This window comes from Alligator sinensis, unplaced genomic scaffold, assembly GCF_000455745.1.
Source record: "Alligator sinensis unplaced genomic scaffold, ASM45574v1 scaffold628_1, whole genome shotgun sequence".
Taxonomy (NCBI): domain Eukaryota; kingdom Metazoa; phylum Chordata; order Crocodylia; family Alligatoridae; genus Alligator; species Alligator sinensis.
Window position 1 is genome coordinate 2,398,729 of NW_005841873.1, and position 26,120 is coordinate 2,424,848.

Sequence of the window (26,120 nt, forward strand, 5' to 3'; positions counted from 1 at the left end):
CCCAACCTCCTGCTTTTCTCCCCTCCCTTCCCTGTTCTACCTTTTGTTTCCCTAATTTTTACCTATTTCCATTCTCACTGACATCCTGCCACACTTTTAGCTGCTCTTATTCCTTGGAGTCTCAGACCAGCAGAGACTCCCCATGCCTGAACAAGGTGATTGTGCCTGAAAGCTTGCTAAGGACTTTTATCCAACTACTAAGTTGGTCTAATAAAAGATATCACATCTACCCAAAGAACCTTGCCTGCCTGGAGATTCTCGTCTTTCTCGGTATTTCTGACAAATAGGGAGTGATTATGAAGCCATTATCTTTAATTAGGTACAAAAGATGGTATAAATTTGACTTCCTCGCATCACTATAGACCAGCAATTCTCAACCACTGCCTTGAGGTCCTTTCAAGGGTGCTGCAGGGTGTCACATAACGTTAGCAATGTTAGGTTTGCAAACATGATTTACAAGATAAACCCAGAGATTTCAAATAGAAATCCATAGTTGTGGTCTTTGCAATAGAAAAATTACTGTATTGTTTTTTTCTGTAGTCAAAAAGAGTGAAAAACTGAGAGCTGGCATTTTCTGAAGGGGGTTGTGTGTCTGTCCAGGGGTGCCACAAGTCCAAAAAGGTTGAGCACTGTTGCTATAGATGCTGTTACCCCTCTTCACTCATGAGAAAGAGTTTCTAAGTTGGCACTGCTTATGCATCAAGAACCTAAGTGCATAAGGTGAAGCAGAATGGGGCCTTCCTCGCTTCCGTAGTCCAACTTTCTGCTGTACGTTGATCTCCCGTTGGCTGGCCCTCCCCATCACATGAGTAACTTAGGCTCTTCTGCACTGAAATATGGAGGCAGATGCACAGTAAGAAGCCTGTAGGGGGACCTTGGTGAATTAAAGACAGGAAAGAGGAATTCAAAGAGGTGGAAGTTACACCAACTTAGCAACTTATATTGACCTCTGTATTTAGATGTTTGGGCCTCATTCTTTTCTTATACCAGTTTTATATTGGCATGATGCTATCAGTTTGCCTTGGGTAACTGAGAGACAAGTGAGCTACACAATTTTCTCAGAACAGCCAAGAGTATTATGGCAACAGACAGAGAAAAAAGCCTGAGAGAGAACCATCAGGAAGGCATTTATTGAAAATCTATAGGTTCAGCAAATGTTTCTGTTTCCTCTTAATTTTAGGCAATAGAATAAAAACCCAGTTTAGCCTGTACCTAGAATTTCTGCAAAATAACATCTTTACCCTTAGGAGAGGAACTCTGGAAAAGCTCTCTTGACCTTAACAGTCCCAATAATCTTTAATTATGCAATGATATCCACAGGAAGATTGTTCTTTCATTTCCATGACAACAGCACCAGTGAACAGCAAAGGTATCAAGGTCAGGAATATAAATTGACAAAGAAAGGAAAGTAATTTTCTATGTAATGGTTCATGCAAGTCTTAACTGCAGCACTAGAAAGTAAATAGCATGTATTTACGTGAACTTTTTTTTAGTGTATGTGGGGGAAAAAAAGACTTGGTGGAAAATACATAGTCCTTCTAGCCTCCTATCCCATTTCTGGAAACAACCAGTATGCAGTGTGGCAAATACACACATAAATGCACATCTCTGTAATATAAAAGAATGAGGCAAAAGGATTTCTTCTTAGCCCCAAGCTCATAAAAAATACATTAAAAATGGGTATTAATAGCTTTTATCATGTTTACCTTAGCTGGAGTAACCACAGTTGCTATGTTTGCTAGAGAAATGTCTGACAGAGGTGGTTGGGAAATTCCAACATACATATTTTATCCTTTATGTAGCTGACTTGTTGACATTGAAACATTTTGTTTCAATGACAGAGAAGGTTCTTTGGGTGAATCTGATATCTTTTATTAGACCAACTTAAATAGGTGGAAAAAAAATTTTAAGCAAGTTTTTGGGTTCAAAAACCCTTTGTTAGGCTGAGGAAGTTTCAGCAGTTGGAGTGTGCTCTTCCTGGACAGAATGAAAAGATTTGATTCAATGAGCATTTGACCAGAACGCATGAAACCTGCCTGCTTTCCTGCAGCCTTCCATCCAAGGGCCAAGCATTGCAACACTGGGGCGGCTCCCTACAGACTACCTCTAAGTCGGGGACTCGAGAACTTCTGCACTAGCAGTTTTCCCAGGCTGCCTGACTCCAGAGGTAGCGGTTCCAGAGGCTGGCCAGTCAAGGGAGCCAGCTGGCCCAGATATTGGGGAGCCATAGGAACTCCAGCACCAAGGGCTCCCAGCTCTTTGGTAGGCCACCATGCTGGCTGCAACCAAACCAACAGGCAGGCTTTCCAAGCTCCTCACTCCCTGTCAACCCACCAAGAGGAAGCCTGGAAGCCCTAGCTTCAGAGCTTGGGAGCTGATGCTCCCAGGATTTTCAGAATTGCAGGTTCCCTTTAATTCAATGGGGAACTTGCTGATTCTCATGTCCAGTAAAAAAGGCTCAATAATAGTTCCTGACTGGCCTCCTCCACATCACTACTGAGTTATTCCTGTCAGTCTTTCATAGATTCATAGATGTTAGGGTCGGAAGGGACCTCAATAGATCATTGAGTCCGACCCCCTGCATAGGCAGGAAAGAGAGCTGGGGCTAGGTGCCCCCAGATAGATGCTTATCTAACCTCCTCTTGAAGCCTATCTAACCTCCTCTTGAAGACCCCCAGGGTAGGGGAGAGCACCACCTCCCTTGGGAGCCCGTTCCAGACCTTGGCCACTCTAACTGTGAAGAAGTTCTTCCTAATGTCCAGTCTAAGTCTGCTCTCTGCTAGCTTGTGGCCATTATTTCTTGTTACCCCCGGGGGCGCCTTGGTGAATAAAACCTCACCAATTCCCTTCTGTGCCCCCATGATGAACTTGTGCCCCCATGATGAACTTAATTATTAAGTCTTATTACTGTTTATCCTTTCTTCTCTGAATAAATAATCCTAGGGCATTTATACACATACATTTTTGTGCCCAGATGTGCCGGAGATCTGGTGCATCGGAGCAGGCTCAATTGATCGAGGCTGTTCCACAAGTGAGCTGACACACGTGGAGCCGCGTCGCTTGCAGTTGTATACAGGGTGAAATGCACGTTCGCATGGAGAAAATGGCGGCAGCGTGCTTTTGAACGAAGACACCTTCATGAGTTTTAGTTCAAAAGTGGACCGCCACCATTGTCTGCACGCCAATGCATATTTTGCCACTTATACAGCTGCAAGCGACACAGCACCAGGGACTTTTCCAAGCACCTGGCGCTGCGGCACTTACATGGGTAAAAATGCCCCTAGTTTTGATATTCTCTACTCGTATTAAATTTACAAGGGTGCCATGATGTTCCTCTGGCAGGTCCTTATTCCCGCAGCATCTTTGCTGAGGTACAGTGACTGTCCTGGGAGAACTGCTCCATGAGCTCTGCAAGATCACGCCCCCTACCAGTAACCCAGAGGGACTGTTGTGGCTGACAGAAGCGTGCTGTGGGTTGGTCCTGGAGTCTACTGCAGTCAGTGTGAAGCAATACTAATCCTGGTAGAGGATGCAGATATAAGCACACTAGATCCTGCCTCCTACCTTGCTATCTAAACAACACATCCAGTATTTGCTAAAATAACTTGCCAGAATAGTTTGAGTGTCTCCGATCAGTCTCCAGTTCTTGTAAGTTTGTTTTAGGGATTGGTGAACTGCTTTGATGAAACAAGTCAACACCAGTAGTATTCATTGCTTAATCATTTCATCAGACAAAATACTCATTTCATCAGACATTTAATCTGTGCAGATGACCTGTGTGTAACAGCTGAAAACACCAACTTTGACCATGTCGAAAAATCCATAAGTGAAGCACTAATTGGCCTAACTACATACTACATGGAAAACCAATTATGCACTAACCCAGTCCTAGCAAAAACACAAGTATGTGCCTTCCATCTGAAAAACCATGAGGCCAACCACCAGCTCAACATTACATGGTCTGGGATCCCACTGTTCAAATCCAATTTATCTTGGAGTCACCCTCGATTGAACCCTCTCATATAAAGAACATATCATGAAGACAAAAGCAAAGGTAAACACTTTTTACAGCATTTTACATAAGCTCATCAACTCAAAATGGGGAGCCAGCCCCACAATCATCCACACCACTGCTCTGGCTCTCAGTTTCTCCTTAGCTGGGTATGTATGCCCTGTATGGGAGAGATCCATACGTGCTAAGCACCTTGACCCCATTCAGAATTATAGCTGCCAATGCATCACAGGATGTCTGAAGCCTACCAGTCGAAGCAGTGTGTACCTGCTGGCTGGCATTGCTCCACCTGACATCAGAAGACCAGTGGCCAGCAGGACAGAATGAGTGAGGCAAACGGAAGATGTGAGGCATCTGTTGTACAACCATCCTGCAGCACACAAACGTCTGAAGTCATGCATGAGCTTCCTCACCAGCACCCAACCTCTCAATGCTACATCCAAGGAGACATGACTCTAGATGTGGAACGGAAGGCTAAAGAAAATACCTGACATGAGAAAACTTGTATATCCAGTGACTGAGTCCTTACCACCATGCACTGCTGCACCATGGCAATGGCGGTGATGTCTTGACCGCCTACATACTGGACTCGGATGCTCCAAGGAACTAACAGAGAAGTGGGGCTATACCATTGGTTCAACCACCAATGCCTGCTGCTCAAAGCACATGCTGCTCAAAGGCACATGTACAATGAAAGAGCTTGCAAAGTACAGTAAACAAGCACAAGCATGTGTAACAAAATGATCAAATGTGGTGTATCAACAAAAAGTTGACATGAAGTTTAAAAGAATTTTGATAATTCTAACAACTTCATTTTGATTTTCTAGGGCCTCTGCAACTTCAGTTTTCAACTTACGGGAGAAAGGCAGAAATACTGAATGAACAGCTGTACCATATGAGATTTCAGGCTCAATCTTGCAGATCTGAGATCTGGATGAAGTTCAGTGTCTGAACTTCCCACTGGTTTTCCAAACAAAATGTTCAAATACCTGAAGTTCCCCTAGAAATCAATGAGTAAAGCCACAACTGTGAGACACCTTATCCTGAGAAAACACAGTTGTGTTAAAGAAAAATGTTTTTCAAAGGTTTGATACAGCCCATTGCTTTGGAAATCCCAACTTAACAAGCATCCATATGCTATCAATTACGTTCTGAATTAATTGCCTTTTTATTTTATTTCTAATGTGGAAAATGGTTTTATATGAATAATACCCATAAACAGTATGTTCCCGCTTCTCATCCTTTTGTTTGGAAGGAGTGCAATATAAACAACGTTATTTTGATCTCTGAGACTCATGATAAAGCTACCAGAAGGAAAGTAGCTGGTAAAGGTTAGAGTTTTTCCCAGTTGTTTGGGCTCATAGATAAGAGGCTGACATCCTGGCTTCTAATCTCTCCCCATCTTCCCTGTTGGTATGCTTTTCTGGTTCTTCAGCGGAAAATCCAGAAGAAGACTGGATTCAAGTCTCGGACAGTCCTATGGCCAGGGAGGGCATTGCAGACAAACGTGTGGCTCTCCCAAGGAGCTGTTGGGCTAAGACATTTGGCTTTATGCCCCATCCCTCCTCTTCCTGATCGGTCACTGTACAGCTAGGGTTTTAGGACCCAAGGGTTCAGAAAAGAGGGCTCAGCTGACTTTCTTCAAGACTTTTCCTGAGCCACAGGACAGCCCAGCCAAGTGAGTGTAGTGGACTTGGGGCTGGGAGCACAGGGCAATGGGTGCCCTGTGTGGTGTTTAGAGGTGTGGGTTTTTGTCTCTCCTCTGTCACCTTGCTGGCATGATTCTGCAGCTGGATCTTTCTCACCCCTCGTGTAGCCCATTGGTTTTGGACCCCCACCCAAAAGTTTTGCACTTTCAGTTCTATATCCTGGCACTTCCAGTAGTCATGGGTTTTTCTTTTTTGGTAATGGTTGCATGATAGAATGAACCCATTGGAGAGCCAGCTGCTGATGAACTTGAGCAAGACAGCCAGCCATGCTTCCTCCTGCCTCCTAATGGTCTGATTAAATAATTTTTATATGAGTTTATATGAAAGTTGGCTTCATATCATTCATTTCTATAAAACATCTGTTCCTGCTAGTAATCTCTTGAGCTTGGAAGGGGTAGAGGGCTACATTTGCAATGTACACATGGTTCTTTCAGTTTTCAGGGCTTGTAGACCAGCTACAGTTAATGGAGTCACGTTACTTACTTTAAAAAAAATCTAAAAGTTTGAAAGGACTGATTCTAAAATATGAACTTTTTTCTTCTGTTGGTACCCTATATTTTTCATTTATTTTATTTTGAGAGAGCATTGTGGGGGAAATATGCAAATCAGACTTGGCTAAGAGCTCTGTCAGACTTTTCTAGTGATTTACATAGTTGCCTACAGCTCTGCACAAGGTGCTTGTTTGAATAAGTGTTTACTTTATGTGCTGGCATAACTATAATATTTGTCTTATTATTCTGCATAAAGCTGACAGAGTTCTAGGATTATAAATTGGTTCTAGGATGTAAACGCAACACTCCAAGCAAACGCTTAAGTTATTGCTGTTCACAGCGAGTTGCACCATTTCATGATGAACAATCAACATTTAATTGTTGCTTTGGTGCCATGCAAAGAGATACGACTCATATAGCAGTGTCTTCCTCCTGCAGAAATTTCCAACAGACTAGAAATCAGAGTTTTTGAGCAACAAACATAAAATTTCAGTCCTGAAGTATGTGTTTATCTTTAAGACAATTAGGGTAAGAAAGAAAAGTGAACTTCAGAGGCCTTTATTATTCACTGGGGGTTTCCAAAACCTATAATATTATTTGTATTTAGGTACAGTGGTGTGTTACGGCCCCAACTAAGGTTGTGGGATCCCACTGAGCTAGATGGGCTTAATCCAAAGCCTGCTGAAGCCAAACCAGACTGATAACGAAAAGAATCCTTCCCCCAAAGAGGTTACAGTCTACACTGGCAAGACTGAGAGTAGAAACAGAAGCAGAGTAATAAAGTGAGTTGCTTGTGGATGCACAGCAATTCAGTGGCAGACACTGTACATTGTGGTTTTTTTGTCTGGGAATACCAAAACTAGACCAGCAGCCTATCCACCGACTAAACCATGATGTTTGTAAAGTTAATATTTTTCTTCAAAGTGAATCTATATTGCCAAATAACCATTTTCCATGCAGGGTGTAGAATATCAATGCCTCCTGTCAGTTCAGCCACATGAAACTATTATAGCAATTCGCTGAGGATTGATAAATCAGACCCATTCTTTTAAAATGAACAGTTGTACCTTTTGTCAAGTTTGGTGACTTCTCATGCTGTGAGATAATTTACACTAGTGTATTTGTTCTTAATCAAGCAGTCAGCTACTTATAAACAAGCCCGTCCCTAGCCATTGATCCTTTCAACGAGAACAAAAATAATGCCCCCATGTGGGAAACAGAAGGGAGACGTGCCAGGAGCATAGCACACGAATCTTCCACTAAGGAAAGAAAAATACCATTATGCTACAGCAGATATAGCAGCATCAGTGGAATCAAAAGCAAAAGCTCTGAATAAATGTATCAAAGTGCTGTTCCCTGGACAAAGCCAACAAGGCACATTCTTTTTATTATCTGACTTTAAAAAGTGTTCATTTTTCCCCCCAAAAGTCCTTCTGATTATGCTCCGAGGTGTCAATTTTAGATTTCAAACACCTCATTCACACCCACTCCTGTCCTGCATGCCCTTCTATTGCTTAAGAAGATCCTGCTTCCACTGGTGTTTATCAGATATCCCAAGGTACAGCTCAGCCTTATTGAAGTGGATAGCATGATGATCTTCCGAGGTCCCTTCCAGCCCTAATGTCTATGAAATCTATGAAGCATATAAGGGCCATATAATAATTAAATCCAGTGCAATCCCTCCTTTGACTTAAGTAGGTCTTGGGGCTGATCCACCTGACCCACTGACAGCTCAATCATTTCCAAAGGTCTGTTTCTCCTTCAGTGATATAGCATGAGCATTAGCAACACATGCTTGACTACAAATCAGTTGCTGTCTTGAACATCCGGTAACTTGCAGGATCAAGTCCTATTTTGTACGTTTTTGGTTACTTTTGTTTCAAATCTGTTTGGGGCCTCATCAGTTTTTTCTGTCAGCTAGGAGTCAGTTGGCTGGATTCATGAATGGGATCTAATTAGCCAAAGTTGAACCAACTCCAGTCTTAGCCACACACTAAACAGCCCTCTTGAATATTACATTTCTTATTCAGACAGTCCAGCCCTTCATCAACATCAAATTCTGCTGGTACATTCTGTCCGTATAGGTGTGCATCATGGAAATAGTTACATGAAACAATTTGGTCACCACCAGTAGCACTAGTTTTGTTCATTTATAGTAAGCTCTAAAAGGCAGTATTAAAACCGCTAAAAGAAAGTATCTGCCAACCATCCTGTTAGTTAATAGCACTCTGCATGTTTTAATGGAGATTTCTGATAGTCTTGTACAAATTGTTGATTCAGGACAGTGCTTTGGAGCTAGATCCTCTGTACTATTATTGCCTTTATTTCTAAATCTCACGCAAATGATGCAAAGTGCCTGAACCAAAGCCCATTGGAGTTAGTATGGGCAGGCCCCCAAAAACTTAAATTTTAAAATAATTTTCTGGTATCATCTCAGAAAGCGGAGTGGAAGGCTCCATGGGTGCAGAGACCCAACTGAATCCTAACTAAAACAACAGTGATTCAAAATTGCAATCACTTAAAACATATGTTCAAGTACTGCACTGATTAGGGAAAAGTTGAGTACATGTGTAGAAGGGTCAAGATGCAGCTGGCCAGCCAACCTGTGTCTAATTAGTCTCTTTTTAAAAATGCATAGATAGAGAGCATATTCCTTCTATAAAGAATGAGTCAGCATCTGGGAATCGGGGAGAGGCCCTTTGGGATGGAGAGCCAAATCTGCACAAGAGGGGAGCAGTAGAGAAATGAAATGAAGAGATGGGAGGCAACCCTGTGGGCTCATGAGCCGGCACAAGGAATGGAGCTGTGGTGATGAACTCAGTGTGGTGAGTATCACACGTGGTTGGTATTTAGTTTTGGATTCCTCCTGCCCACTGCAGAGTGCTGGCAAAGTCAAGGATTTGGCTGCTTGAGAAGACAAATCAGGTTGAGGGGAGCCCAGGAGTGGCAGAAGAAAACAAGCACATGAAAACTTTGGTGTGATGGTGCTGAACACAGAGACACTCCAGGAACTTCAAGAACTGACAGTGTTAATAAACCAGATAAAAGTAAGGGTGTAAGCAGAGACTGGGATGATCAAAAAGAAGAGGAAGAGGAAATGGAGGAACTTACAGGACAGCAACTACTTGCAAAGGGGTGCCTTGTTGAGGGCCTTTATCTTTTACGATGTGCTTAAATATTTTGCTGAATGGGAATTTCAGTGTGGCTATAAGACCCAATATTTGGCCTTCTAGATTGGACAGTACACTCATGTTTAATATCACTGATGGGTCCCTGACACATTAGCACTACATCTTTTTTGCTTCCATTACCCATTTGCAAAACCAGGAACTTTTAATTATATCAGAATTCTCCTGTATTTTATCATATACAATGAGCTGAAGATTTAATTAGGTTTAAGACATTATCCTCAGCAGTAGCACTTGAACGTGCTAATTATCATCACTTAATACTATTGTCTTAGTGTCTTTCTTTTATTAGTCTTCACTCTCTCCCTTCAAAGAGTTTCCATGAAGTACATCCCTCACTCTGTTTGAAGCCATGTTCAATGAATGTGATTCCTTACGCACCATTGGAAATTGTCAAGAAAAATAATTGCTGAAAGCAGACTTGACTTGCCAGACTACTGAAGGAAATCCATCCATTAAAAAGAGAAGACAGGAAAGCAGGAAAAGAACAGAACAAATGCAGGCAGGGGCTCAGGACAACAGTACATTTAAAAAAAGATGTATCCAAGTGTTGCAGCTGTGGCATTTGTTGCCCAGTGAGACGGAAAATACTTTAACTAGTAGCACAGAGTTTGCACCCTCATGTACTTTGAGAAAAGTTCCAGATCCAGGCTCATCACGAATCCTTTTTTTCAATGGGCATTACATGAATGGCCACCAGAGGGAAGTAAAGTGGTTCAATTCAATCATAGTGTAGTATTATGACCAACAGCTGGAGAGCCGCTATTAGTCAATGCACTGCTTCAAAGAGGTGCGTGATTGACCACTCACCATTGTGTAAGATGAACTAAAAGAGTCCTTTGAAAGAAATATCTTTCAGCTCCTGTTTCATATCATAGGTAAAAAACATTAAAAAAAAGAGGAGACACAAGACAAATATACAGAGGTGCTGATCATTGCTAATAGAAAGACCAATGTTTGCAAGCATAAACCAAGAAGCTTGTATCACATTAGCTTGAAATAAATTGTGGCTTGGCTAAACGGAGGGAAGGAACGTTTATAAACAGAATGAAACGCTGATGGAGGGCCATGAAATAGAATGGCTCGTTGTTTATATCGTTTATGCAGACAGGAAGTTTGCTTTAGTGCAGTCAGCATGCTCCTCCTAATGTATGGCTTTGCAAACTGCTTTGGAATATTGTGCTACAGAGACGAACCCTGTGGATGTGCACGGCATCGTGAGCTGCTGGAGAAGAGCCCAGGTTAGTTATGCCTAACAGGAATGTACTCCAAAATGAAACATATTGACAAATATTCATGTCAGAAATCTGTTAGCAAGAATACCGGCAGGGGGAATGAAAAAATCCAAATTGAATTCAAAGGTTGCTGAGGTACCATCACTTAGGAAGTGTAAAACAGCTCAAACTGACACGGGAGAGGAGCAGCTGTATGTGCCTAGATTAGTTTGCCAATCCTATGCATAGTTTGTGCTTCCAGTTCCCTAACAAATGGAAGTTTAAGAGCTGGCAGGCTGAAAATCCAGCTAGTTAAGGCTTCCAAGTCTCACACAGCTCCTTGAATATGTGTTTGGAGCTTGGCTGAACAGCTTTTGTAACAAACTGTGGGTACACTATGGTTCAGTGTTTCCTGAGGTCTCAGGCACATCAGAGGATTTTGGCAGCTTTACTCAGCAGGGAGGCCACATCACGGATTACGGGCCTGATCCAGCTGCCACCTGAGTCAACAGGAAGACTTCCAGTGACATCAACAGTTTTGTAATAAGCCATGCGTTTGCTTATTCTTGCAAGGAACCAAAATAAATAAAATCACCTTTAAAATCTAAGCTAATGAAGCCACTCTCTGTGACATCCATTCACAGACACTTGCGGTTCTCCGGTTCTCAGACAGTGCATGATACCTGAGATCTCAGCAAATTGGTCTCCGCTGCGTCAAATCCTGCGAGGAACTCCAGCCCTCGACAGAGGAACATTGATTCCCTCTTCTCCTTCAAAGCTTCTCTTCAAACTTTTATTCCTCCATTATAGGAAAGGTAAGTCTGATGAGGACTAATGGAAACATCTGCTTTCCGCATTTTGTGGTCATACTAAGCCCTTCTCATGGCGCTTGGAAGTGGAAGGTGCCCCTTTATTCCACCACTCAGTCCACAAGAAATGTTGCCGCATCTACATACAAATAAGGTTTCTGACACATGTTTGAAAGGGGCTAGACCAGGGGTGGGCAAAATGCAGCCCGCGGGCAGGATGCGGCCTGCCAGGCCATTCTGTCCAGCCCGTGGGGCCCTTAAAAAATTTAGAAAATTAATATTTATCTGCCCTGGGCTGCCTGTCATGCAGCCTTCGATGGCTTGCCAAAACTCAGTGAGCGGCCCTCCGCCCGAAATAATTGCCCGCCCCTGGGCTAGAACAAGAGCTGTTTCAGTGTTTGTGGCAAAGTGCTGACAATATCTACGTTACCAATAAGGGCATTTGTATAGTAATCTCTGTCATAAAATAAAAATACATGCCTCAAGGAAACGAAAAAAGCGTGAGTTATTTAGCTGTAATCCTTAGATCATGGAAATAGGATGAGCAGCTAGTCTAAATTAGGAAATACAAGAAGTCACTGGCTTAGCTGAATTAATCTTTTGTTTTCCACTTATCCAAATAATAAAGAAGAAAGGCTTGTATCTCAAGGCTTTAACAACATCAGATAACTTGGCATTTATTTTCTGTGACTTTATGCCAGTTTAAATTTTTGGACTTTAATAAGAGCTCTTTCAAGAGGAAACAAACATTTTTCCTGCGTGGTTGTTAATGTTGTGTATCCTTATTTAGCACTTGGCTTAGGAACCAACTTCTACTTTGTAACATGAACAGCGTTTCTTTAAGGACCTTAAAAATTCAGAGTTATAGGGCTGTAACTATCTGTCCTCACCAAAAAAAAATAAAAATTAAATATTGTCCTGACTCTACACACACCAGGAAAGGAGAGTGTGCGTCTGTCCAGGTGCTACATGTTTTCCCAGTCACAGGCAGCTTATTTTCAGCATGGGAAGTCCAGAGAAGTTGATCTACCGCAGTATACCATTTTATTCTACTTACCTTATTATGGATTGGCAGTGGGAACAGAACTAGGGACACCTTTAGCTCCAAGGAGGAAGTATAGGCCTCTACCATTGGAGTTAAAATAGTAATTCCATTAACTGAATATAGTAATAAGCTCTCTCTACACTGTCACACAAAAACCAGACATGCCTTTGCACTAGCCAGGTCAGGTTCCCCAGCAGTATATCTAGAGCAGCATACAGCTCAAGGCATATTAACCGCCTGAATATTTACTCATCTTCTCGGATGGGTTTTGCAACCTATGCTGAGTTTCTCACTATTGTGTCTGTACCGCATCCAGTCTAGCTAATTCAAAGCTCTCTCAGCTATGTCTAGATAAGCTGAAGTTACATTTTTTGTAGGACAAGTCACTAGGGAGGCGTAATGTCTTTAGCCAAGACATAACACATTTCCACGTGAGCCTCTCCTTTAAACCATGCAGTCTTTATGGGAAATGTTGAAATCTCTAATGGTCTGCATAGCTTTAAGAGGCTCAAATAGTACCTGCAAAGGCTGATGTGTGAAACCCAAAATGCATGCAAAAGGAGCGGGTACTTTCACATAATCACACGTTAAGCATTGCTCAGCTAGCAATTTGGGAAGTTTCTACAAAGATTTGTGTCTCCTAAAGTCTTCATTGAGTTTTCAGGAAACAGAACGTACGTGTTTAGCCTGTCCCAACTGAAGCTGATGGGAAGCAGCCTATTGGCTTTAATAGGAGCCAGATAGGAGCCATCTTCATTGGAGTATGTGTGTGTGCATGTCTTCCAGATTTCCTCAGTTCATTTAACTAAACAAGAAAACATGCCACTGTGCAGAGGATTAAGGGACTGTTTTCTTATCTTACTGAAAGGATATTAAAGAAATGAAAATGGGAAACAAAGAAGAGTAAAAAGCTAAGGCATTGTTCTAATTATGTCATCATCACTTTCTCCATGGCTCATTGTGATAGCCATCTGGTTCACTAGCTTATGAAAAGTAGATTTTACATAAATCATACTGATTTTTCCAAGCCATTGGAACAGTGCAAAGAAAACAGCGAGAAGCAATTCTGTAAGTTAACAAAACTCTGTAGGACGAATGTAATTCAAAAGGGAGCATGCTGGAAAATACAGTGGAATTTCTAAAGCTGGTATCTTGGTTTCAAAGCTAAAAAGATCCTTGTTGAAATAGAGATTAAGACAGGAATTTTGATTATCTTAAGTCCTTTATGCCTCCAATAATTAGGCCTTTGAAAAAACTGCAAACTCTTATTCCTAATGAATCCAGGAGCTTTCAGCTTATTTCATCAAAATGATTCTATGTGAGATATTAGCATAGACTTTTTCACTTTTTTATACAGAGAATAGAGTCAACCTGGCCATGTTTCCTCATCTTAGCAGAGGAAAGCAAATCTCCCTCACCCAAACCCAAGCACTAGGCATTAAAGAGGGATTGCCCATTGTACTCAGAGGCACTAGCCATGGTTAAAATTGGGCATTTGTCTACATATGTTTTTGTATCAGGGACTAGTAGAAGCAGATGGAAAATTTAAAAATATTATGTTAATTCTTATGTAAATGTTTTAATACACTTGCTTCGGCCCATGCTTGTCTTCAGTTACTAAGAACATCATTCAAGTTTTGTGTCAAAATTGTTCATAGGCAGCAAATTAAAAAAGCGTATGCCTGAGACTATATGGAATATATGGACCTGTCACACTAACTTAATGCTCAGATTACCCAGAATTGTTGAACCTAACCACGTTCTGCTCCAGAAAGTGTCTTCATCAGTAGATCTTAGAATTAATCACTTGGCTGTGACTACTACAGGCGAGGGAGGCAGTGGTCATGGGGGACCTAAATTACCCGGATATGAGCTGGGAGGAACAGGCGGCCAAAACAAGCCACTCAAGAAGGGTCTTACGCTATGTGCAGGACCTCCGCGTAACCCAGATGGTGTCCAGTCCCACCAGGGGCAGTGTCCTGCTAGACCTGGTCCTAGCAACAGGGGATGATCTCATGGAGGACCTGCAGGTACACAGTAACCTGGGTAATAGTGAACACCACTTGGTAGAGTTCACTATCCAGCAAAGGGTGACAAAAATATCCAGTGATGGTAGAGTTTTAGACTTCAGAAGAGCCAACTTTACTAAACTTAAGAACCTAGTTAGTGAGATGGCCGAACTCAAGAGCATTGGGGGGTCCCAGAGGGTTGGAAGTTTCTCAAGGGAATGATCCTTGTAGCACAAAAGGAGTCCATCCCCTTCTGCAGGAAAGGGGCTAAGGGGATAAAAAATCCCCCCTTGGCTGAACAGGGAGCTTCAGGAAAGACTGGGGGCAAAGAAAGAGATGTGTAGGCAGTGGAAGCAGGGGCAGCCACCAACGAGGCATACACCACCCTAGCGCGCTATTGCAGGGAGTCAGTTAGGCAGGCCAAGGCCGGACTGGAGCTTAGGCTGGCTACAACAATCAAGGACAATAAAAAGTCCTTCTACAGATATGTAGTGAGAAAAAACAAGGCATAGAGTAACGTAGGGCCCCTGCAGGACAAATCAGGTCAGTTGGTGATTGATGCAGACAAAAAGGCAGAGCTCTTCAATGAGTTCTTTGCTTCAGTATTCCTTAATACTGACCAAGACAGTCCTCCCACCTTGAACATAGACAGATGTCCAAAAGGCACCAGACTGCCAAAGGTTAGTGCTGACTTAGTTAAAGAGCACTTGGAGGGGCTGAATGGGTACAAGTCAGCCGGCTCAGATGACCTCCATCCACGGGTGCTGAAGGAATTGGCCAGTGTCATTGCTGAGCCGCTGGCACAGTTGTTTGAGCTCTCATGGTGCTCTGGAGAGGTCCCTGAGGACTGGAAAAAGGCCAACGTGGGGCCCATTTTTAAGAAGGAAAGGAGGGAGGAGCCAGGTAACTTTAGGCCAGTCAGTCTTACCTCTATCCCTGGGAAAATACTAGAAAAAATCATCAAAGAGCATATTTGTGAAAGCCCAGCAGGGGAAACGATGCTGAAAGGAAACCAGCATAGGTTCATTGCAGGTAGATCCTGCCTGACAAATCTTATAGCCTTTTATGACCAGGTTGCACACCGCCTTGACACAGGAGCAGAGGCCGATGTCATCTACCTGGATTTTAGGAAGGCCTTGGACACAATTTCACATCCTATTCCCATAGGGAAGCTAACGGGCTGTGGAGTGGACGCCTACACAGTCAGGTGGGTGGCTAACTGGCTTAGTGACCTCACTCAGAGAGTGGTGGTTGACAGGTCATTTTAAACCTAGAAGGAGGTGGGCAGTGGGGTCCCACAGGGTTCGGTCCGTGGGCCAGTATTATTTAATATCATCATCAGTGATCTGGACGAGGGTGTGTTGAGCACTCTCTCCAAGTTCACAGATGATACCAAATTATGGGGCAAAGTTAATACGGCAGGGGGCAGGGAGCAGTTACAGGCCGACCTGGACAGGTTGGATCAATGGGCAGAACGTAATAGGATGCAATTCAACAAAGATAAATGCAAGGTGCTCCACCTAGGAAGGAGGAATCCCCAGCACACCTACAGGTTGGGGGATGTCCTCCTCAGCAGCTCAGAGGCTGAGAGAGATTTTGGAGTCATAGCTGACTCCAAGATGAACATTAGCCAGCAGTGCAACGAGGCCATCAACAAAGCCAATTGCACCTTGTCATGTATTAGCAGATGCATAACCAACAGATCTAGTGAAGTGATGCTTCTTCTCTATGCAGCGTTAGTCAGGCCGCAGTTGGAGTACTGTGTTCAGTTTTGGGCACCACACTTAAAAAGGATCTAGAAAGAGTTCAGAGGAGGGCCACCCGCATGATTAGTAGTCTCCTTGAAAGACTGTACGAGGAGAGGTTGAGCGATCTGGATCTCTTCAGCCTATACAAAAGACGACTGAGGGGTGACCTTGTGGCCGCCTATAAATTTATCAAAGGAGGACAGCAGGGAATTGGGGAAGTACTGTTTACCAGAGCACCCCAGGCAGTAACTAGAAATAATGGGTGCAAACTAGTGGAGAGTAGATTTAGGTTAGACATTAGGAAGAAATTTTTACAATAAGGGTGGCCAGAGTCTGGAATGGGCTTCCAAGAGAGGTGGTGCTGTCACCTAACCTGGAGGTCTTCAAGAGGAGACTTGACAATCACCTGGCTGGGGACATCTGACCTCGGTCCCCTTTCCTGCCAGGGGCAGGGGGTTGGACACAATAATCCATTGGGTCCCTTCCGACTCTATAATCTATGAATCCTACACTGTTGTATCCCACAGATATGTGAGTTTTTCTCTTTGATCATTCTTCAAATTTATACAATCGTTTCACTTGGGGGAATTTTTATTCCATTCATAAAGTTTGTTTTGTGGTACAAACTTCAGTCTTTGAAACTGGAATAAATGATAAGCTAAAGCTCTGTCTGATCCCTTCACAGTGACAGGCAACAGCTCAACTGAGACAGTCTCTCAGCCTGTAATATTCAACCCAAATTATACAAAATAGGAACCTGATTCCCTTTAAGAATAAAACTGGACTCTGAACATGAGACAGGAACTTCCTGTTTCTCCTAGTTTCGGTTTAGAATATATGATATTGAGGACTTATCAGATAAAAATAAAGCTTTTAGCAAATTCGGTGTGCAAAACAACAAATCTCAGATTTCTGAACAAGGACAGTGCAGGATATTTCATAGTCAAGAGGAGTTAGCAAAATGCATGGTTTCAGTAGATGCCGCACTTCTAGCAAAACATTGGCATATGCTGTCCCCTAGTTGTACTGGAGTGAGCATGATGACTGGATCCGTTGCCATATGGAAAATCATGAACAATTATTGTAAATAATTACATCATTTTATTGCTGTCTGTTGCCAGGAGAAACAAGTTATTGTTGATAATATCCACTTACGTTGCCAAGAAACTTCATATTTAGGGAACCTAAATGTGTTAGGACAACCAGCACTTCTTTACCAACACATATTCTTTTCAGCTGGTGTCATCATGCTGTGTCCTTCTTCTGCCAAGTATGTCAAGTGCCTGGCACCCATTTGGGGTCTGATTTTCCCAAGTGCTAAGTGTCTCTTCCACTCCTAGTGTATTTAAGAGAAGCAGAGAGCACTTAGAAGAGAGTACCTTGGAAGATCACCGTCTCTTATTTTAGGGGAAATCTCTCCTACTTCATGTAATGTGCTGTATAACCCTGTATGCCTAAAATGTGCCCATAGTATAATTACTCTCATTTAATTATGTTTTTGCCAACTGGGTTTTTTCGCTTACACCAATATATATCAGAACTTTTATCAGCTTTCTTTTCATGAGGAGGTCGACATTTCTCAGTCTAGTGAAAGTTTTCCTCCAGTAGCCAACCCTGGCAGCTACAGAGTTGGATTTTCTCATAAGAGCTGTAAAGTAGATTTGTCAGGTTTGGGTGCCTACATGTAAGACCTACATTCAGATTTGAAGTGAATGGGACTAACACCAGTTGGTTAGGTGTCTGCTCTGACAAGAGGGCCTCGACACTCTGGATCCCAAGTGCATCCCAAGTTGGGAACCTACACTTCCGAGAGGGGTAGAAATGCAGATACCACTGTGCTTGGGGTTTCCTATTGACTAACTCTAAGTGCCTTCTGCTTTTCTGAGTCATCCATTGGAGATGATCAACTCTCCCTGTTCACTGTACAGACAGCCACGGTGACTAACTCCAAATTCAGAGGCATCTAAACCTGTGCATAATCCTAGGTCTTAATCATGGCTATAAGAATCATGTTCATAGACCCAGGCATGCCTAAGTTAGAAAGAGCAATACCTAAGTAGCAGTGCCTAGTGAACCTATTCAAATCTTATCCAAAGTGTTTTCTTGTCTCACCGAAACCATGTTATGCCATTTTAATCGTGCTGTGTTTCTTAAAAATACAGTTGATGAATTCTTTCTAACTTATTACACTTTCCACTGTAGCTCATGTCAAATATATTGTACTATCCAGATGGATTCTTGACAGGCCCTTTAAAGGCTGTATTACATGAAACATTTTGCAGGCTTCAGTGATCTCTTCCCACATTAACTGAACTTTTGTGACTCAGAAACTACCTTGTGGTCCTTAGTGACAGAAGTGTCACAGAAACTACAGAGCTAATTGCTTTGATTTCCCTTTGCTCTATGTCATTGTCTCACTTTTGCTATGCTCATTCCCTTAAACATGCTTAACAGCCTTTAATCAACATTCCAGATTCTCTGATATTTAGCAACACTTATTTCACTTTTTACTGAAAAAAAAAAGAGTCTTTCATGCAGCTGGCAAAACTCTGGGGACTCTGGTGCAGTTTACTTTTCTTCTTTTTGGAAAAAATTCCAAAATAAAAAGAGTGATCTCTACCCTTTAACACCAAAAATACAAACCTCCCCCAAGTATGCAAACAATACTAACTGCATACTGAATACTAACTGCAAATGAGCAAAACTAAATTCAGCTAAAGCCACTGCTTGACGATTCATTTTTCTTCTTTTCTGACAACCACATCAGTGACTTTTTCCATGACATCCTCTAAAGCACGGAACGCCGATGCAGTACAGCATGCCTAAACTCTTTGCTAATCAGGATCTCAATGCCTTCCAAAAACCAGCTCAGAAAGCCACCCAAATTCCCCTAAGAAAGCATCCTTCTACAAATGATCCCACAGGAAATCAGCTAACTATGACACACCTGTTTTATGTATATTTAATGCTGTAAGTGAAGTTGTGCTACCATGCTATATGCACTCCTCCACTGAACAACAACATTATTATCCTACTGCCTTCTATCCTCCTGCTACATTTCCATATTGCTTTATTATCCTCCTTGTTAAGGAAAGTCTGACATTCGATGATAAGCTCCTTGGGGTAGGAAACATCTTTTGGTCATGCCTTTGTAGTGGGTCATGTTCGAGCTCCTGCACTAACTATACTGCAGTAGTAATAATAAAGTTTGGAAGCTGTCCCTATCAAGGCTCATATCATTTTCTGGGCTACCATGCACCTAGGACACCATGAGGCACTTTAGAATTAAAATTAAATAATGACTTTCACCAATGATATACGATTTACAGTAGAAATTCTTTGAGAGGGAGATTTAGGTCAGATCCCCACATTTGAGGATGCAGGAGAACAACTCAAGAGAGACCCTACAACATCAAACTACATTGTATTTAGTGATTCAAAAAACACATTTTCAGGCTAGGTCTCAGGCATGCTGATTCTGTTCCTGGTGTTATGTAAATTAAGGACAATATTATTCATTTGCACTTCACTGTTTTACCACCTGCACTGTACACAAGCTGAATCATGATTTTTCTCTATAATACCAGTCACCAAAAGATCTACACAGCATATCTCTGTAGCTGGTATTAATTTATAGAGGCTGTTTATAACACTAACAGAAAATACAGCATTGGCATTGACATATATGGTCATTTGTCTCCTAAACTATGGTAGTTTGTTCATGTTTCTGAAGGTCACAGGGACTCAGCCAAAACCAGCACCACAAGCCATTGTAATTCACAGGGTTTTGAATCCATTACAGAATAATTATCTTATAGATTTTTTGTGCAGACATATTTACTGTTTTTCCTTTTGCTCCAGAAAAGATATACAATAACTAAACTTACTTTAATTAGGTAAGTGCTACTGATATTGGAAAGCTGCTGTCATTTCAGAAATTACACAAGTGATTTAATCATAAAGATGACTCTTCATGTCAGAATTTCAGGACAGCAGCACCAAATCCTGAATATATCATGGATCAGGACTCAGAACATAAAAAACAAGCTGTCAACACATTTTTCAAGTGCCCTAGTAATATACTCATTAAGCCTTTCAATCTGCCCTTTCTGTACTTGGTTAAAAGCGTCTGCAGGAGATACAAGAACGTCTGCATAAACTGCAAAATACCTTGTCCCAGCTCAATTCAACAAGTGATTTTAAGCTCTCAGATGTAACAGCACAACCCCAGAAGCTTTAGAAGTTAGCGTTTAGTCTCATGTTCATATATGAATCTATGTTTGGATCTGAGAGGCTACCAGCCTAGTTAGTGTATTATTAGATAAAGAAAAACGGGACTTACGTCTTTGTTGAAATTCTGTGTGGGCCTACATGCTTTGGTGAATAGAGATGGCTTAAAGAAAAGTATTTGCTTAAATACTTTGCTGAATATGGGTACCCTTTGAAAGAGGGTGTGCTGCAGTACTGTAGTATAAACTAATGATAGTATTTTGTAGCTATTCTCAAGAGGAAATAAAACAAGGCTTTAATAGAAAACAAAATCATGAGTCAGCAGGTGACGGGGGATTCTTAGAGGATGGCTAGAAAATAATTTAATCCTTCTGAAAAAGAAGTTAATCTCAACTCAGCTTCCCTCTTCCATAATAACATAGATGTTCAGTGGCTACATTAAAGATGGGGAAGACAAACTTGCTGACCGTAACCGAGTTTTTCTTCTACAGGGTCATTTTACCAGTACAAAGAGGAGCCTGTAATATATGCCTGTGATAGAGCACAGTTAGTTCTAAGCAATTAACTTGCTGCAGAGCAATTTGAATGAGAAAGAGACTTACTTGAATGCATTGGCATCTCCATGCACCTTATAGTTGTCTGCACTGATTCTTGAGATGACTCTTGTGACCGCAATGAGAATGCCAATATTGACCTAAAGAAGTGGGGGAAAAAGTAGGACTTAGGAAAAGGAGGACTGTATGTACCTGAGAAGCATGTACCTGGGATGCAAAGTCCATTAAGGGGAGTAGTTTTCAAAACCAGCAAAACCCAGTAATTTGACCAGTTGCGCTGTATTTAGCAACAACGGGGTTCTAATTTTGGACTGCTCTCATTTAGGCCTGCTGCCCATAGTCCCCAGGATAATTGGGGCAGCTGGTGCTGTTTTCCCCCAAGAACACCTCTGTGTCCTGGGGGAGGGGGCTTTCTGCCACCATCCATTTCTCTGCGCAAGAAAAATTCCCAGAAATCTGGATCCACTGGTTTTCTGGCTGTCCTGGTATAAAAAGAAAGGAGGCCAGAGCTCACACACTTTTCTTTCACTGCACCTTATTATTTTGTAATAAGAACTGTTCACAATCTGTAGAACAAAGTTTGGATTAACGTGCTGAAAGAGGACTAGTCAATTATGAATTAACTAGCAGCTTTCCATTCCACCCTCAGAAGTGTGGATTTGAGGAAAACTGTACGGCTCAAAAACCTTGCTGTACGCAGGATCCTGTTACACTTGCACCAGTGGCTGACAAACAATGTGAGATGCATTATGTATGCATGTGAGTGTGCATGCACACACACGCATACACACACATATTTTAGCACCTTTCAGTAAATCTTTCCAAGTTGAATTCTTTCTGCTTACCAAAATCGGCTTGCAACCTTGCCACGAGATTATTTCAAAGTAGAAGTAAGGGGAAAAAAAATTAAGCTTGAACTCAGGTTTTCAAAAGGCATGCTATGTTTGATGTCAGGCCCAACAGAAACATCCATATAATGAAACGAACTCCCACCAGAAATCTAGGAAATCTTGAAAAGATCGACATTGAAAAAATGGAACAAAGGAATGTTTGCCATCCCCTCTGGAGTCACAGGTGAAGGAAGAGAGGAAAAAAACTTTACCATTTAAAGGAGACTCAGCAAGACAGCCTTGTTGTCAAAAGACCTTAGGTTTAAAAGAGAGAGAGAAAGAGAAAGTAAAAGGCATATTTCTCCCTTTTTGTCCAAAGCTGTACAGCAAACGGCAGAGTGTGTTGTTTAGCATGAAGCTAAGGATGAGGGATTAAGGACAGGATCAGCATGAACAAAAATAAAATAAAAGCAGGTGGAAAAAAGGAGAGTGCAGTGGTTCCTATGTATTGTTTCTCACCTATTAATCCCTGGGCAGAACTTATTTTAAATGAGCATTTTAACTGTGATATATGGAATTAGAGAATAGGGTCAGATTTTATAGGGTTTATTCACGTGAGGGTCTCACTAAAGCCAGTAAGCTGACTGCCGAGTCTTCACTCAAATTCTACTCAGGCCAAATTCCCATTGAAACCAAAGAAAGGCAGGAGCGGGCAACAAGAGTTGGTTGCTCTGAGTATTTCCTTAGTAGGTTCAGTGGAAGTTGTGGGTGAAATGCCGAATCAAATCCAAATTAATTATGAACCTTTAGGAACAGGTCATCAGGTCCCAGACATGCCTATGAAAACAAATTACCTTGAAGAACAGGAGAATATGAACTGAGAGCACATTAGCTACCCAGCAGTAAATGCACGGTCGTTGAAAACAGGGTAAGATACCTCATATATGCTGCAAGATAAGAGCATATTTACTAGCAGTCATGGAAGTAGAAAGCATGCTATAGATTCATACCTTAGCTTGCTTTACAGTAACTTATTAATATAGCTAGATGCCCTTGCTTAAAACAAGCAGAAACAGATTTGTTTTCCAGTGGACTGAACATTAATTATTTGCAAGCAAATTCCAGTTTCAGAATTTTATGCAATAGAAACCAAATGAGAAATGACTGCAAACTTAAACCTCAGTGATTTGAGGGGACTTCTGAAATGCTAATGTTTTATAAACCCTTTGCTTTTTTCCTCCAGTGAAGTCTTTGTCACCACATCTCGTTTAGGGTACATTACTAATATCACTGTTCTCCAGGAAAGAAATGCTGTGATCTTACTACTAAAAAGGGCCATTGAATAATTGGCAAAAAAATGTTTAAGCTTCCCTGTTTTAATAGCCGTGTTAACTAAAAAGTCACGTATGCATTAATCTAACATACTCGCTGTGCAGTTTGAATGTGCTTTCAATACTCACAATAAAAAATGCATTGTGCAGACTGGGTTAAATCAGAAGTGACTTTTGTGCAAGAAGGTAAAAAAGCAGTTTTTAGGCAGATAATTCCCATATTTGAGAATTACCATATTTTCATCCAGCCTGAATAAACCGATCAGATGCAAATGTCTTATTAATGTTCTAGCAAGCAAAGTAAGGAAGCAGTTGCACTCCCATCCTAAACTGCATACAGCCAATGAATGGTTTCCCCAGTGATTTTTTGACATCTGGCATAAATACCTTCTCAACAACTTGAACAGGAGGAGATTTAGTTGGTGAAACACTCGTTATATTTTAACTGACAAAATAACACAAGGTTAAAGTTATTTCAGATTTAGAGCCTAATAGGAGGACACGACCAAATACAGAGACCTCACAGATTAAAATGTTCAGACTGGGAGAACAAACATTTAGATAAGAGAAGTGTAGGCTGTTCCTACTGCTTGGTTTTTCTGAAGGGCCATATTTGTTTCACAACTGCAGTTATTTTGCCTTCTAATGCTGCAGGGACTTGCATTGGTGCTTGCAGTGGATTGACCACATTCTGCCACTGTAAAAATACAAGCGATGGCAATAGTCGAGGCTTTATGACTCAAAAGGAACTTTTGTCTGAAAATAATCCCCTATGAGTCAGCAGGCCCAGGCAGTAATGAGCACCTGCATTCACACTGAAGCTACTGGGAGTTACAGGGGCTAATTACCTTCAGTCTGATCTGGCACTCACCAAAGTTCATGGAAGGACTCTCGTGGACTTTTGATCCAGCCCAATGAGAATACTTCTGAGAAAAGACTCAGATTGGAACCATAGTTAAAGAGTCAATCACCTCCTTTCAGCATCACTTTTCTCTCTCTATGAGATTTCCCATCAGAACCAGTATTTTGTTCCTGAAAGCCAACACTGTATTGACCTAAACCCTGTTCTGCTTCCTCACCCAGGTAGTATTGTCTAAGAGGGTAGAGTCATGAAAGGGTAAACAAAACTCAGCCCTACAACTGGAATTTGAGACCCAAATCTGCTACAGTTGCAAATAATCCTGAAGCCCTCAGCCAAATCTCCATCCAATATCTTAAGGAGATTCAGCTGCAGAGTCAGGCTCCTCCCTTATTACCTAGCCCTGTAGCACAGTGGGACCAGAAGAGGAGCAAGAAACCCTAGGGAATACCTTTAGCTAGAAAAAGCGGATAATGTGGACAAGCACCTTTCAGTTTTTGTGAAGGGTAGTCGGCTCAGAAAATGGCTGCTTATCCAACAACTATATCAAGTTTGCAAACCTATGCTGGAAAGAGCGTAGGAACAATTTCTTTCCTTCTTTTAATTGGAAATTAGTCTGAATTTATAAGGGTTTCGCCCAGATTTGATCCCACTCGCATTCATTTTTTGTTCTTCATCGTCTGTGGTCCAGGAATATGAGAAAAAGCCTCCTGTCTGGCATTTTAGGACTTCAGGACAGAACCTGGCAGTGCAAAAGAGTTCCTAAAACTACGTAAATTAATTTAATTAAGCGCGTGGACCAAACTTCTTTAAAGCACTAATTAAGTTCTATTCTAGTTTCAAGCATAGCATCAAGGAGTTCACAGATTCATCCATCCTGAGTGTTAATCTACTCCCTGGTGATGCAAGTTAATTTTATTCCCAACATTAATGGGGTACTGTCATCACCAGTTATTGTGGCTGTGGTCTGTTGCTAGGTCACATCGGAAATCATTAGCGGAAATAATGAATTTTCCACATGCAGCTAATCAATTAAGCTGATGGACGTTCAATGCTGGAAGAAACATGGGTCAGATTCTGCCCTCAGCTCCTTGAGACCAATTTTGGAATCACTCTATTGGTTAAATAGAGTTGCTTTGAATTTTTACCAGTGTTACTTAAAGGAATTCGCAATTCAGAAGAAGACATATCTGAGCTCGATTTCACAGCATACAAACAGGAGCAAGGGGAAGAGACACTTCATCAGCATAGAAGATGACAGTGTAGGGGGCAGGTGCCACAGCTTTATTCAGTAGTACAGTGAAGAGGGGAGTGACTGGCGCACTACACTTGGGTGCCAACAGAGTAGGAGAAGCAGCCTAAAATAGCAGCTGCTGTGCTTCCAGCCAAGCCATCGCTGTCCAAAGCAAAGCCACTGATGCTGCCCGTTGCACAACTGCCACCCAGGGTACGTATGCACTCAGTTAGGCCTCTGCCCTTATTCATAATAAGTAATGTCCGGAAGTCAAGAGAATTTATGGAATTAGGTACTATTAGGGAATCAGCATCTTGCCCTAGAGATTTAGTGCTTACAAGAGAATACCAGTGTAAGGCAGTGATGGCAATCACTGAGGGTCTTGTTACACTTTACACTGGGTGCATCTCTATGTGCACTTAAATGCACAGTAGACTAATTTGCAGTGGTGTAAAGCATCACAGTCTATACATGTGACACTATTACACCACAACAAACTAATTTTTGCTGCCATAAGATAGTTGGGGACAGTACTGTGGCAAAAACAACTGCGCTTGAACACGTCTGTAAATACTGACCCAGGAATACATTAACCCAGTCATCCCAGGCAGCAGGGAGCCAGACCCCCCGTTTGATGCCTAGTCCCGGCCAGCCCCTCCACTGCCTGATACTGCCTCCCAGAGCCCAGGGCTGACCCCCCCAGGCCACTCACCAGCCTGGGGCTGCTCCACCTTGGCTCAAACTGCTCCGGTCCCAGGTGCAGTGTCTGCATGTATGCCCTGGACTGCAGCAGTTTGAGCATCTACATGTACCACGATAAACTCTAGTGCAAACTGTGCCAGAGTTTATCACAGTGC

At 42.0% G+C, this 26,120-nt stretch overlaps 1 protein-coding gene across 4 annotated transcripts in view; it reads right to left on the reverse strand.

The window, feature by feature from the left end:
* ADGRD1 (adhesion G protein-coupled receptor D1) overlaps positions 1–26,120 on the reverse strand; it is a 247,145-nt gene that overhangs the window by 25,009 nt on the left and 196,016 nt on the right. For all 4 annotated transcript variants that reach the window (XM_025195694.1, XM_025195696.1, XM_025195701.1 and 1 more), the window contains one exon: positions 21,058–21,149. In XM_025195694.1, the coding sequence (XP_025051479.1) occupies positions 21,058–21,149 (92 nt within the window). The remainder of the gene's footprint in view (positions 1–21,057; positions 21,150–26,120) is intronic.